At 47.2% G+C, this 15,234-nt stretch overlaps 1 protein-coding gene across 1 annotated transcript in view; it reads right to left on the minus strand.

Annotated features, from left to right (window-relative positions):
* Positions 1–1,446: 1,446 nt before the first annotated feature.
* REPS2 (RALBP1 associated Eps domain containing 2) overlaps positions 1,447–15,234 on the minus strand; it is a gene marked incomplete at its 5' end in the record, with an annotated part of 103,755 nt that continues 89,967 nt past the window's right edge. The window contains 4 exons of the mRNA XM_084279655.1: positions 1,447–1,881; positions 3,664–3,769; positions 6,736–6,881; positions 9,452–9,535. Of these exons, the coding sequence (XP_084135781.1) occupies positions 1,813–1,881; positions 3,664–3,769; positions 6,736–6,881; positions 9,452–9,535 (405 nt within the window). The 3' untranslated portion in view covers positions 1,447–1,812. The remainder of the gene's footprint in view (positions 1,882–3,663; positions 3,770–6,735; positions 6,882–9,451; positions 9,536–15,234) is intronic.

Below are 15,234 nucleotides of genomic sequence, written 5' to 3' on the forward strand. Positions count from 1 at the left end.
TTCGTTGAATCGAAACCAAGGCGTTACAAAACCAGACTTTCAGTAACAATTCCGTAAATGCTGATTTTCACCTCCAGCCTTCCGGATCCACGGCCCACATCCACATCCCCTTCCACAAAAGCAGGCCGTTTCCTCATCACTTCAAATGTTTCCGTTGACATCTTTCTTATCTCCCAACAAAACCTTTGGCTGCTCCGATGTCCTCCGACGCCCCTGCCGCGGCCATTCCGCGATACTCCCTAAAGGGAGGCTACCCAGCTGCTTCAAACCTGCTTCTCCTTCCCCTCAGCCCTAGGGCCACCCTATAGCTACAGGGAGAAAGCATCACATCAAGCACAGCCGGAAACCACCGTGCCATTTCTGCAAGGCAAAGGCGTACATGTAAATCAGGTCAGTGAACGACAGGCAATGAAACATGTGCAGCGTCGTATTTAAGATGGGTAACGTGCTGGTGACATTCCCTTGCAGTGAAGAGCACATCAGAGCCGTGGAGGGAGTGAGGCTGACAGGGTTATGGCTGAAGTCGCCCAGTACAAGAGCATGGGCCCAAGAAACAAAGCAGCGTAGGTTAGCCGGCTTCCACTGCGAGAACCGAGACCGAAGCCAACGGCCACTGGCATCCACGGAGAAATCCTCACAGGACTCAGTCGGCTCTGGATCTGACCCAGGAGAATAATTAACCTTTGCCTCTTCATTTCAGGAAGAGATGGACGTGAGCAGTTTCGTCCTGTCAGCAGCATCTCCAGCAAGGTGCAAAGGAGCGTCCAAAAAACCTGCTCTAGAAGGCAATTGCTTCCATCACACATTTTATAACCTCTTATACAGCACTTCTACTATCTTTTTTCTTGTTGGAAACATGCTTCTTGTACACATCCTTGAAACAGACTGGCAGCTATTAAGACAACAAAGCAGACTAATACAAATGTACGTAGAACAGCTTTTATAAAAATGCCCCAAATGCATTTTTAACCTCTTGTTAGGAATACACTGGTGGGTCAAACAAAAAAAGGTAAAAAAGCTGTAAGCCAGCAACCTCAAACATGCTAAAAGGATGCAGAGACACTGGCAGTTGCGAGTGAGTGATCAAACACTGGTGACAGGAAGCAGTTATAGCTCAAAAAAAACCAGATTATTTTTGGTTTGTAATTTCCAAAATAATTAAGTTTTAGTATTTTTACTGTTCTCTCATATGATTTGAGCTTAGAAAATACAAGTTCTCTAACATTAAAATACATCCATGATTGCATAATAAACAGTACTAAGAAAATAATCATCTATCTGACATGGGACTGCAGACAGAGACTGTATGTCTAGTGAGTTTTATTCCTGTAGCACATTAAACCCACATGTGGTCCACCTTGATACAATCCTAGGGGAATCAGTAACACCCAGAAGCCCATCTGAGTTTTATATCTGAGCAAGAATTCAGGAATGCTGTACCTCTTAATGATCGGGGCAGGAGGTGCTGCCGGAACGCCTATGAATCAGGAGTTCTTTACATAAATAAAATACTCTCAGGTTATTCATTTCAGTGATAAACTGCATTTACATATTAGGCTGGGAAGAGGGAGGAAGAAAAAGGTGAAGCATCCCCCGGCCCGCTCAGGAATGCCCAGCAGTCAGATACTTGTTCTCTGTACCTTCTTCGCTTGCAAACGTGTGCGGTGGGGCGAAGGGAGACCCCACAAGCCAGTGCTCCCCACCGCCGCCACCTCGGCAAGAAACCCTGCTCAGCCGTGCCGCGCTCCTCTCCCCCAGCAAGGCTGTCGGGCAGCGTGCTGCCCTCTCGCTGCTGCGCGGCGGTGGGAGAGGTCACAAGACGGTGACGGGACGTAGCTGCTCCAGCTGCGTTTCCAAAGCAATTCGTTCCTTGTGAACTTCCTGCAGGAGGGAAGAGATGGGCTGTAACTTTGGGGATTGATGCTGGCGTGCACCAGCCCCCTCCGGTGAAAAGCAGCCCACACAAACTGCTGGCACTGACCAGAGGTTTGGGGTTCTGCTGCTTAAAGTAACTCTCCTTGTGACCTCAAAACACTGTACCAATGCCACACGACCACCCTGCAGAGCCTTCTGCTCCCACCTCCTTACAGCGGGGCAATATGGAGGCTCAATCACTTGGTCCATCAGGGAGAGCGAGCAGTCACCCACTGCCTGGTGGAATAGCTTGGGATGCAGCGAAGCTGGCCACAACTGGCCATTTTCACCCAAAAAAATCAGGTTATTTTTGAAATCATGTTTCCTTCAAAACTGTTTTTTAAGAGTTTTTGGTTCACAGAACCAACCTCTGCCATTTTGGAAAGGAACTGGACTTAGCTTTTCAAAGACAACACAGGCTTTGCAATCTACCTCTGCGACAGCTGTGGCAGGAAGATCGCCTGTCTCAGTCAGGTATTGACTGCCAAGGCTTTGGGAATCAGGGATATCAGGAAAGCCTCTTCTGGTCTCGAGGCTGACCCTGCCCCAGCGTTGAGAGGCACCGAGCTCTCATCAACCTCCCATTAAAGGGCTCCCCAGCCCACATGAGAGCTGGACTGTCCTGCAACACCTCCGAGATTTTGTACCCCAAATGGGCCAGCTCACAGCCCTGCCTTTGGGCTCCCCATGCTTCACTCACTGTGTGTGAGGGGTACCTGTCAAGACTTCTGGTCCCCATAGGGGACCCATATAGGCCCTGCTGCATCAGAAAACTTCCAGGCAGCATTATGACTTGAAGGACAAGTTCAGTTTCCTGCTCCTGTGCAAACTCGGGCAAATCTCTCTGTCTTTACGTGCTTCCTTCGCCCTACCGTGAAACACGGATAACAGCACTGGCCTGTTTTGTGAAGGTCAGGGAGTTTAAGCACGCTGAAGATAGTGCATGGAAACAGATAAGACCTGAGCCAAGGAATGATGGCAATGTGCTGTCAATGTGCTGTCAGCAAAAGCTTTCATCTCTGCGCTTATTTCAATATCTGTCCTGTATTTTGCTATGATTTCAGTCCAGAGCATCCACCCTGCATTTCTCTTGGGAGATCCCTGAAAGCCAGTTAAGAAATTATGTTAACATGGAATCAAACTTTCACCTTGACTGGAGAAAAAATGTAACTGGGGCTCCACCTCCCTTTCCAGACAAGTGTATTCATAATATGCAAGGAAGAAAAAACTGTATTAGATAGAAAACTAAAGTCTGCACCGCCTTTGGATTGAGATGACAGAAAAAAACCAGAGCTGATGTATGCAAGGAAATAGCCCCTTGAAAACAGGTTAAAAGAAAAGTCAGCAGATGTTAAAAATCAGTGCTAAGTGTTCACGTGAAGCATGGTCTAGCCAGTCCATGGGTATCAAGTGCCTGAGTCTAGGAGACAGTTACATAGCACAACTGACCAGAAGGCAAGAAAGATACGCTTGACTTGCTCTTCTGCACTGGGTGACACCCATCTCATTACCAAACTTTTCAGAAAGACAAAGCTCACCCGTTAGACCAGCTGCCAGTGGAGCAGTCAGCCCACAGGCTGCAACTCCTCCTGGAAAGCCTCACCCTACCCACACACACGGTACAGTTATTCCCTCCCAGAAGTAACGCAGTAGCTTTCATCTGAGAGAGGAGGAACAAGATTCTCCGCCGGAGGTGACACGTCACTGACTGCAGGGAGCTCAGTCGCGGATTTCCCACGCGTCCCTTACCTTCAGCTGCTGCTGGAGCTCACTGTTCAACCTGGCGAGCACAGCGTTGGTTTCTTTGTTTTTCCGTATCGCGGTCTGGATGGCCCTTTTCTGCTTGGAAGACTGTCTGCCAGACAGAGAAATGGAAAACATGTCAATTAGGACCCTCGACAGCGGCTGACGCGAGGAGAGCAGCTCTCCGTGCTGCACTTCTTTACCTGACACACGCCAGACTACACTTCAAAGCCAAGGCACAGGCTATGGCCTTAAGAGCAGAGAAATGTGAAGCTGAAATGAGATGGCTGAACCAGGTAGCCTATTTGGAAGCACAGCGGCCACGCTTGTTAACCCGAGTGACAGAAGCATTTTAGGCTGTCTCAATTATTTCAAAATCACCGCAGCCTGATTCAATTTGGGAATAATCCCTACATAGCTGTGCTTATTGCAGCATCTTCGCTTGAGCCGCTTTCAGACACTTGTGGAGCTGAAAGATTTGGGAGCCGTTAATGGAAAATACAAAACATCTTATGTGGAAAGAAAGGACGTCTGCGTGAAAGTATTGTCTCAGATTTTAGGGAGCACTGCTGATTGTGATGTTTCTTTACTTCAGAAATTATACACATTCCATTCAAAGCAGTCATTTCCACCCAAACCACTTAATCTTAGACTCATAGAGGTTGGAAGGGACCTCGAGAGATCATCGGGTCCAACCCCCCTGCCAAAGCAGCTCCTTAGGACATATCACTCAGATAGGCGTCCAGGCGGGTCTTGAGTATCTCCAGAGGAGGAGATTCCACAACCCCCCTGGGCAGCCTGTGCCAGGGCTCTGTCACCCTCACTGTGAAAAAGTTCTTCACATATTGGTGTGGAACTTCCTGTGCTCCAACTTGCGGCCATTGCCCCTTGTCCTGTCCCCACAAAATGTCTGTGATGTCACAAACAGGAACAGTAGATGGCTTACAGACTTTCCTCATCTCTTTTGCTGCTTAAATAAAATATGGTGGTATTATTATTATTATTATGCCCATAATAACTGATCTGGGGGAAATCAGTTAGGCAGACAGGAACAAAAAGGGACACATCTGTACATAAAGACCAACCTATTCCAAATAACAAAGGTGACAACAGAGAAAAGGAAAGAAAGTACAGAAAATACTGGCTGAATATCCAAGCCCTTTTCCAAACAGATTAAAGTTTTACACAAGGCATCAACAGCTCTTTATGACCAATTTGATCTAAACCAGCTGCCCTATTTAAATAAGGTCTATAGTGGTCCACTGTCCCCCATGAGCTCTTAACAGAGCTGACAGGACTGATCTTTGCAGCAGAACCCGCTTCACAGCACGGGCCAGTCTTTATGCTGTCATTTTCCAGTGAACTGTCACTTTTCTGCCTCAGTATTTTGCTTCAAACTACTCTCCATGGGCTATAGAGTAGTAATCATAGAGGTAAAAAAAAACAGGGCGATGTACCTCCATGGTTATTTAAACATTTTAGGGAAGATACAGACAAAACAGGATTAAATCGAGATGCTAACAAATGCTGTTACCTTTCTCTGAACTGCTGTGGCATATGCACTCCCAAAGCACAAAATAACACTTCAAGAGCATCCTACAACTCTTATTAGTTACGACCTCCAATTACACAGCACAGATCCAGCATACAGGTAAGGAGTTTGCCAAGGCCCACCCCACCGATGTGGCAGCTTGGCTTTGCTTCAGACTGAATGAGATGTCTTTGCAAGGCTTCAGGTGAAGGGGGGCAATGATCATTACCCACTATTTCAGTTGAGGGAGACGTATAGACCAAGTAGGGCTTCCAGTGCCTTTGCTTCCCACCTATACAGCCCCTTCCCCACTGCTATTAAATAAGTATATAGGGAAATCCCTACAAGTTTTTCTCGCTGACAGCTCCAACAGCTGTATTTATGAGAGCAAAGAACACATGCTGCCTTTGGCAATTACCAGATTATCACCACTGGTCTGTGACTCGGCTCATACCAGTGGTAAGGTCATTTCTAACCCGCCTTGTGATGAAGAAATATCACAAGGACATGACCAGCATCAAGCATTTCATGACTTGATTTCCTGGGGATTTATTGAGTCATGTCTGTCCACACAAATTCCTGAAGTGATGTGCAAGGCAAAAACCACACACCCACCGAGCTAAAAGGAGTTGTGTTAGAGATGCTGGTTGAACAGCGAGGCTTGCTCTTCAGACATGTTTACCAGATACAGAGGCAGGACACCTCTGCAGAGGCTATAAATTAAATATCATCAACTTATATGGTCACTACAGACTTCATCTTCCCCTGAAAAGACACATGTGGATGTCATAGAGTCATAGAATCATAGAATGGTCTGGGTTGGAGGGACCCCAAGGATCACAGAGTTCTAACCCCCCTGCCGCAGGCAGGACCACCAACCTCCAGGCCTGGATCTACACAAGGCTGCCCAGGGCCCCATCCAACCTGGCCTTGAACATCGCCAGGGATGGGGCACCCACCACCTCTCTGGGCAGCCTGTTCCAGCACCTTACCAATCTCTCTGCAAAGGACTTCTCCCTAATATCGAATCTAAACCTTCCCTCCTTTATCTTCAATCCATTTTCCCTTTTCCTGCCATTCTCTACCCTTTTAAAAAGTTGATTCCCCTCCTGTTTATATGCTCCCTTCAGGTACTGGAAGGCTGTAATAAGGTCGCCCCACAGCCTTCTCTTCTCTAGGCTGAACAAGCCCAGCTCCCTCAGCCTCTCTTCGTAGGGGAGGTGCTCCAGCCCTCTGATCATCTTTGTGGCCTCCTCTGAACCCTCTCCAACAGTTCCACCTCTTCCTTGTATTCGGTCCCCCAGATCTGGACACAGAACTCCAGATGGGGCCTCACGAGGGCAGAGTAGAGAGGGACAATCACCTCCCTGTCCCTGCTGGCTGCCCCTCTTCTGATGGAGCCCAGGATACCATCGGCTTGTCTCTTATCAGAGACCCCTATCTTGTGAAGAAGTCTCAAACCCAGAACTACCAAGCACAAATCAGGCAAAGCGCAAACCCTGCTATGTCAGATCTCACGGCGCAGTTTGGCGTGCTTAAGTTTTTACTTTTGGACGGGGAGGTGAGGCTTGACTGCTGGCAGGGAAGAAGTCACATTTATAGTGGGAGAAAGTTCGGGGGTCTCCAGGCCCTGCGCCTCTGTCCGGAGCTTCCTGCGGGTGGGTTTCGAGGGCGGCTGAGAGAGAACAACCTCCTGTAAAAGACAAGCACAGCAACGTTAAGTCAGGCCATGTGTGTCCCATCATTAGGCAGAGGGATACTTGTGATGCTGAAATTGCTGACATCTGGCCTAAGATTTCATAATTTAAAGAGCTTATTTGCAATTTGGTAATAGCCTCTCAGGTTTCTGATTCAGAAAAAAGGAACAGTAACTCCCACAACCCTTTAATGAATGAAACAATCACACTGGTGTTTTGTCTTCATCTGGATGACAGGCTCTTCAGAACTGGCTTGTGAAGTGCTGTGCACATTTGGGATGGGCAGGGGGAGCAGCACAAAGGCAAACACTAGCTGCCAAGTGACCCAGAAGCATTGGAACCAAAACAGTATTTACTTTTAATTACTCCCAGTTGGTAAAAATCAATAATCAATCGCTCGCATCCCCACGCACTACCCAACCCATCTGGCTCGGAGTCTCTGCCTTCTCCTCCCTCCTCGCTTACATGAAGCAACACTGAAAACAGCTTTGGAAGACGTGTATAAAATAATCTATGCCAAATTAAGACATTATAAGTGGAGAAGGACAGTCACTTGAGAGGTTGCATCAGAGAGGTAAGTCTGGTTTGCATGTAAAATAAAAGGGTTGGATTTTTATGCCTTTAACGGTGTTTTCATTATTTTAAAAACATCCTTTGTTCTGCAACAAGAAGTAGTTTTAATGGCTTAAAGCTGGTTTAAATGTGGAACATAAACATATTCTTTTCAGTGTATTATATTATTAGATCTCTTTTATGAGGGATATAGCTATTACTGCCCCATGTCATTAATGAAAAAACTAAGACTCAAGAAGCCAATGTCACTTGACAGAGGTTATGCATTTAGTGTTACAATCAAGACCAAAGACCAAATTTTATTATCACTTGCACAGTGCACATTTTGCTGGCCAGACTATCTTATGACTTTTGGGCCAAATGTTAATAAAATAAAGACAAAAAAAATTAAATGAGGAAACGTAATGACCCAGCATTCATAAGAAGAACCCAGACAAACAAAAACCACTGTCGTAAGCAGCCTGACTCGTCAGAAGTGACTCCTATGAGTGATACAGTATGAAAGCAACATAAGACCATCAATAATTAAGTACTAGAGGGATTGCAATTATTAGAGGAATTAGAATTGTATGGAAGTAAGGGGGTACTACATTAAAAAAGGGTTCTGCCATTACTGAAAAAGATTTAAAAATATTATGAGATCTTTTGATCAGGATGTCAGCGCATCAGCACCACACAGATCTCAAATCCCGTGCTCTGAAATCCTACGCATATGCCCAGCTCCTCACAAACACATGATGTACAGCAGGCAAAGAACTTGTGTATGCCTTCTACAACTATAAACTGGTGGGAGGCCAAATGCACAGTCTCAGACTACCCTGAACTGCCGCAAACCGGCCAAACCCATAGGACAAATCCCTTTTCTATTTCCAGCGTGATGCTGGAAGACATGATGCAATACCCAAAAGCAGAATACACTGTAGGTGCTCTTTGGCTGGCTGCTATTGTCCCAAGCTTTGGACGGTGATTCGGCATCACATCCACTACCTGCCTCCTGTGCCCCACAGCCAGATGGGATGGGGGCCAGCATGAGGCAGGTAGACCATGAGGATTTCATTTCCCTGTCAGGGCTGCGAAGCAGAGCGAGGAAGAAGTGGGGCCAGGCTAGTAGCAGCATACAGTGAGCACAAGCAGAGCAAGGACTCTGCCCAGAAAGCCCTATCTCACAGGAAATGAGAGCAGACATTTGTCTGTGCTCCCCTTTAGGGTAAGAAGAGTGGTGATGCTCCGTAAGTAAGGTATGTATTGCAAACAGTTCTTAGTTGGGCAGAGCAAAGGTCCTGCAGGTGCTCCCTGGCTGCATCGGGGGCTGGAGGGGGAGGATCTGCATTCGGCCCCTATCAAAACCTGCTCTGGCTGTGGCTGTTGGAAGTAGGCGGTGGGAGCGTGGCCAGGAGCTGGGAAATGCTCATACCCACTGCTAAGGCCCCTCCTTTCCTTCACAAGCCCCCTCAAAACGTGCCACTGTGTGTGCAGTGCTCACTCTATACAAATGGCATGTATGTTCCTACAAAGCCACAGCAGAAACTCCACAACTCCAGCAAACCTCTCCCAGCCTACGCACATCTAGCACCAGATCCTGACCTCTCGCCAGCAGGTGTGTTTACACCAAAACCGAATCGCCAGTAACTGGAAGCAAGAAGTGCAACACAGTCTGGAGGAATTACAGCGAAACAGGGGTCGGGTACAAGCAAACTCTGGTTTTGTCTTCCCCAAGGCTCCCCAAGCCCCTATTGATCTGAAACAAACGGTGAGCTGCCTCCCCTCGAGCACGCCCATCGATGTGTGTGTACTAAGAGCTCTCCTGGTGATTTATCTGAGCTGATGCCTCACATGAGCCCGCTTCTCTCCAGCATCTTGACCTGCAGAGAAGCTAAGCATGTAAAAACGTAACCCTAGCCCTAACCCTTGCTTGCTTTAAAACTGGAAACCACCCTGTTCGTCTGAGAAGGCGAATCACACCCCACAAGGGCACAACACGCGCGGGTCTCACCTTCTTTGCTGAACTGCTTTCTTCTGCCTGCGACGGGGGTCTATTCATCTGAGGGTGTAATTCGGCCTCCGATGGTTGCTCTGTCTGCAAGACCAAGTCAGTCATTGCTACACCCAGAAACCGACTAACAGTCACATGCAGTAAAGTCAAGGAAAGGCAACGTTATGCAGAAAGGTTACTTTAACAGTTCGACAGTAGGGGAAATGGAGACCTAGGGCGGCAGCAGAAGGGGTGGCATACGTCTTCTGCAGATTTAGAATGAAACCATTTCCTTGTGTTTTATTGTGCCAGGAAAACAAAAGAAAAGACTTTTCTGTGGAGTGCTTGGAACCATATCTCTGAATGTAAATGTACCCAGAATTTCTTCTGGAGTTACTTTTACAGCCTAAATACTCAGAGAAAGACTGAGGTATGGAGGGAGGGGGAATAAAAGCTAGAAAGATCCCGGATGCACCCTGTCACCTTATTATCTCCTGAATCCGATGAAAATTCATTGGGGTAAGCCTCTGTCTTTGAAGTTTGCAAGGCTGGAGAAAGTCTGAATTACACCAACATTTCCAGTAAAGTTACTAAAAACACAAGTCATAAAAGCAGCCAAACAAATCTTCCTTCTTCGTGTTTCAAACAGAAACCACACTGAGCACTCAGCACACAGGCCCACGCTCTGGCAAAACAAAACACCCTCCCCCCAGTCTATCTGTCTAAATCCCTCGCCTTGCCTCTCCCAAAATCTTTCCCCATCTTTTGATCTGCTTCCTCAGGACAGGGCACAGCGCTTCACCCTAGGGGAGGGCAGCAGGATTTGGATCTGCCTGTCCCCCGGCAGCAAACACAGCATAAACACGGTGTGGCTGTTTTCTGTCCAGAAGGGATGGCCTGGCAAGATGGGGAAGGCAGGCAAGGACCAGGAGGCTGAGGGCACTTGGCACTGGCAGAAGCAGCCTCCCTTCTCTTTCCCAACCTCTGCCAAGCTGGAGCTTCACTGACAACAGCCCCCAGGCAGGAGGGGAAATGTGCCATCCTGCTCTCTCCTCCAAAAAACAAATAAAGAAAAGGCTTGTTTCTACCTAGGTGAAAGCTTGTGTTCAAAGGCAAGCTCAAGGCAAACCTCAAACTTTTAAGGAGCCAGGGTTTTACCCATAATAACAACAACAGCATGTCACGCTGATGAACCCAACTCACTCTTGCCAAGGGGTTTCTGCATCAGCGCATCAAGCTCTGCAGCAGTCACAAGTTTCCCAGTGTTTAAATGGTAAGTTAACCAAAGGTGACAGGAAGCACAGAATTTGGTGTATGTACAAAGGAGGGACTTTTTCATACCACTTCCATTTCTTCCACAGCACACGCTGCAAGAGCTGTACAGAGAGCTGCAGGGGAAAAGGGCTTCTGCCAGGTTACTGCTGCTCCCCCACCGTACGGGGGCAAACACGTGCACACAGGGGGGAGATCTGGGATCTCTTTTTTAAATGCACATGAAATTCCTCTGGAGAGGAGAAAAAGGTATTTTGGCTGACAAGACTTTTCCCCCTCCTCTCCCCTCCAAAAAATACGCTGTATCTGTACTGTTATCTGATGGTTTAAAAACAGAACAATCCCACCCTGTAATTTTCAGGTATTGTTTGAATATTAGTATCTTGAATATTAGATACTACTATTTTTAATTCTGGAAAGTTTTTCACGGGTTGAAGTGCTGCTTCTGTAACTGCAGATTTCTGGTACAAATAGGAGAGTGAAATGGAAAAAACAATCACTGTCTACAACAACCAAAAGACCATTAAAAGTCCATTTGATGCAACAAAGCATTTCTTTATCAGGAAGTTGAATTAGCCCATAACCTCCCTCGTTTCTAAAACCACTTTTTTCTATATTTGAAAGAAATGAAAGCTCTAAGCACTGGTAACAGTGTCCTGTTAAGGTCCATGAGGCTTTCATGAATTATTTGGGGACAGTGAAGCTTCAATACCCAAGAGAACAATACGATAAATTTGGGCCCAAATCACAATACTTTGACAAATGAGTCCTGTAGGGGCAGTAAGAGCCCCAAGTAATATGTATATGATAAACTATAGTCTTACTGCACAACGCACAGCAATGATGGAGGTACACAAGAGCCAGCTTCTAATGACCTTTCTTGGACAGGGAGCATAGATATCCCCCTAACCTGGCCAGGAAGGCAGCTTCTGGTCCTCATTTCATTTTGGGAGTCTATGTTAAACCTTCTGTCAAAAGCAAGAATACAGTAACTTATCTAGGGAATGAAAAAGAAAAGAGACCAATCCCTTGTTATTTATGTAAAGGCAAAACGCAGCTTTTCAAGAACCAATGTGTTCAAACAGGGTAGAAACAACTAAATAGACTAGTGCTCTACAGTGGCAATTGCAAATAAGCAGGAAAATTGAAATCAGAGTAAGACAAAGGACCTGGAAGGGGGAAAGGGAAGAGAAGGGGGAAAGGGAAGAGAAGGGGGAAAGGGAAGAGAAGGGGGAAAGGGAAGAGAAGGGGGAAAGGGAAGAGAAGGACGAAAGGGAAGAGAAGGACGAAAGGGAAGAGAAGGACGAAAGGGAAGAGAAGGACGAAAGGGAAGAGAAGGGGAAAAGGGAAGAGAAGGGGGAAAGGGAAGAGAAGGGGGAAAGGGAAGAGAAGGGGGAAAGGGAAGAGAAGGAAAAAGAAACCCAAACTTTCGCAGAAACACACACCACACCTCCTTATTTTTAATGGTCTCATTGCAGGAGAAAACTCTTTTGAACTGAAGGGAACTGAAAGGGAAAACTGGATAAACTTTGTACTCTAGTACAAGCAAATATAAATAGGAGTGCTGATGCCAAAACCGGTAAGATTTAGAAATTCCCAACGTGTTGATACCACAGTTCCCGCAGATTCAGGATGTGCTTTTTCCTAGTTAAGCGCTGAGGTGCATGTGTCAGCCCCACGGCAGGGCTGTGGTACCCGCTGGCTGAGGAGGGGCCATGGGGCTGGCCGATGGCTTGGCCGATCTTCCCCGCTGCCGGGACGTGAGGGTGGCAAAGCTCCGCAGCCAGAGAGGCGGGTGGTAACAGGGAATAAAATGGTTACGTGTGACCAAGAAAAAAACCCCAACCTCCTCCCCCCCCCCCCCCCCCCAAAAATAACAAGTTCTGGCGTGGAGGTCACGCATCAGGAATAAAAGCCAGTGACTGCCGTGTCCCTAAAGTGCCACCTAGCGGCACCTGGGACAGCCCATTCGTCAGCATTTCGCTCAGAGGACCCCAAAATCTCTCTCCGCGCTCTGCAGAGCCGGCAGCCCGAGCCTGCCCCAGGGCGCTGGGCACGGCCAGCCTCGGCTCCCCGGAGCGGCCCCGCTCCCCGTCCCGCAGAGCCTGGCTCTGCCCATCAGCGCCGAGCTACAAGCTCTCCCCGAGGAGAGAGAGAGAGATCTCCCTTCCCCGGGGCCATGTGCCGCTGACACAACTGCCCAAGCGTGAAAGAATCGGTATGCTGTCGCTGGGGATCGTGTTCAGGGCCTGACAGCGTTTAACCCTTGGCAAACATCTTCTTGTCTGGCTGCGACGAGCAGCACCGCAGAGCAGGGCTGCTGAGTCAGCTGACCCAACTGCACCCCCTTCCAGGAGAGGCCTGAGAGGCTTTTGCAAATATGTTTGCGAGAGCTGGTGCCTTCCTGCACTGGCCCCACACGGACGTGGAAGGAAAAATAACTCCTGCTTTTCGTTTTGGCAGAGGGATCCTTCTGTTTCCCTTCCCTTCCCTGATTCGGACGTGGGGTAAAAGCCAGTCCTTGCAGCCTGCAGGTGATGGGCTGAGTGAGACTGATCCCAGGTTCAAAGCCTTTCACACTGCACAGTATGTTCTGTGATTCACTGTTTCTACACCACGCTTAGTAAGGTCTTTGGGCAACCCATTTTGTGTTCAGAAGCACAGCAATAAACTGCCTCACTCCATCGCAGCAATAAACACCTCAAAGTTTCCCCACCTTCTGGAAACTTCTCACTGTTATATTGGGGCCTAAAATTCACCACCACTGGGTTGTAGCACTGAGAGACTATACATTATGCAACGTGGTCTTCCAAAGGAAAATTCAGTTATAGTAGTAAGAGAGCACCTCTTCTATGTCCTACTGACCTAAGAAATGGTGCTGGTATGGCTGCGTCCACATCCAGGGCAACTGGAGTTGGGCAAAGAAAATCGCGCTCATGGGCACTACCAGTCTGCAGACCAGGCAAGAGAGCATCTTGATTTTGGGAAGAGTCAACGACCGCAGAAAGAAACAGGGTCAGTCCTCTTCCGAAACTCCTGAAGAGGTTATCTTTGCAAAGACCAAAGCCCAGTTGTTAATAGGCAGCACCTCCTTTTAACCCAGCGCAGTCTCCTATTCTCTAGGAACAGCCATACCCTCCTCATTCTTCTGGGCAGCAGATAAAACCGGCCAACAAAGTTTCTGTGCAAGGGCCACTGCCAGAGATCAACCTGGGGCCTACAGCCAATACTGAACATTAGGACAGACCATTCCTCATTGTTAAGCAGAGCATTAGGAATCACAGATGCTCATTATTTCATTGCAGGATCCTTGACAAGTCATTCATAACCTCCTCACTGCTCCATGTGCTGATACTTAACAGTACCCTTGTGAAAGAATAGGTAACGCTCACTTAAGCACTAAATGCTTCAAAGCCTCAGATGAAAGATTTCCCTAAGTGTAAGAGGAGCATTACCTTAACAACCGGTTCCTCCCTTACATTTCCAGTTCTTTTGCTTTGTCACTCTGGATTGCAGGTAGGTATCAGACCCACTCCTCAAGCCAACCTGTAACTGATCTTCCAGAACAAAATGTGTACGTGGAGCTTTCATATTTCTGTTACTTTAAGAGCCTTTTTGCAAGAGGTAAAGTATATATTTGGTCTTTCCAGCATTGCCATCTCACCCACACTCCTGCTCCAGGCTACCTCTACGTGTAGAAAGAGACCCCTTGCAGTCAACAGCACTACTCACAGAAATTAAATTATCCCTGTGCATTCACTGGAATAGCCCATAATCATCACCTAAACAGTGCCACTGCTTAGCTTTGCAAAAAAGTATTGAGAACAGCTTATCTGTAAGAAAAAGTAGGATACTAAATATGTTTAACACTCAGGATGTGCCCATTGCAATCTTCTATCATCTCCTCTATGGTAAGGTCACCTGAAAGGTATCTTGCTCCTTTCTGAACATTCATGTTTTTCTGCTTAATACCAGTATCTAAGAAGTCAAGATGTCTCAATTCCAGTTTCTACAAGTGCATCCCACACCGAACCATCCATTCTCTTTATTGCTCGAAACAGGAACTGAAAATGATAAGGCAGAAAGAAGACCCATAGGGATGCAAAGGCAACAAGCTGTCGGGGTCTCAGCCTGCTGCCTTCTTTCCCAGCGCTGTGCAGCCCCGAAGTTTTGATAAGCTGCTTCTCTCCCAGAGCTACGTGAGGGCTGGTGATAAGGCTGGGGGAAGAGGCAGTAAATACAAACAAATTGCTGCAACAATTCACAAGGAAAGAATAGGGCCCAGATGGAAGCATTAACAATCTGTTTTAATACTCCGCTTCCACAACACCAGATTAGCGTAAGCTAGAAAGGGGCATGAGCGTTCCACTAGAGATACAGGCACTGGATTCGCAGCTTTTGTTGTTGTTGCTGTTGTTGTTACAATAAATGTGAAGCCAAATTCAAAAATTATTACAACCCATTTTAATTAAGATACTCACCCTTCTTCTGCTCTCCCAGAAACCTCTTTAGAACGGATTTTACGGCACCCA

The sequence above is a fragment of the Gallinula chloropus genome (genome assembly GCF_964237585.1).
Source record: "Gallinula chloropus genome assembly, chromosome: 1".
NCBI classification, from domain to species: Eukaryota; Metazoa; Chordata; class Aves; order Gruiformes; family Rallidae; genus Gallinula; species Gallinula chloropus.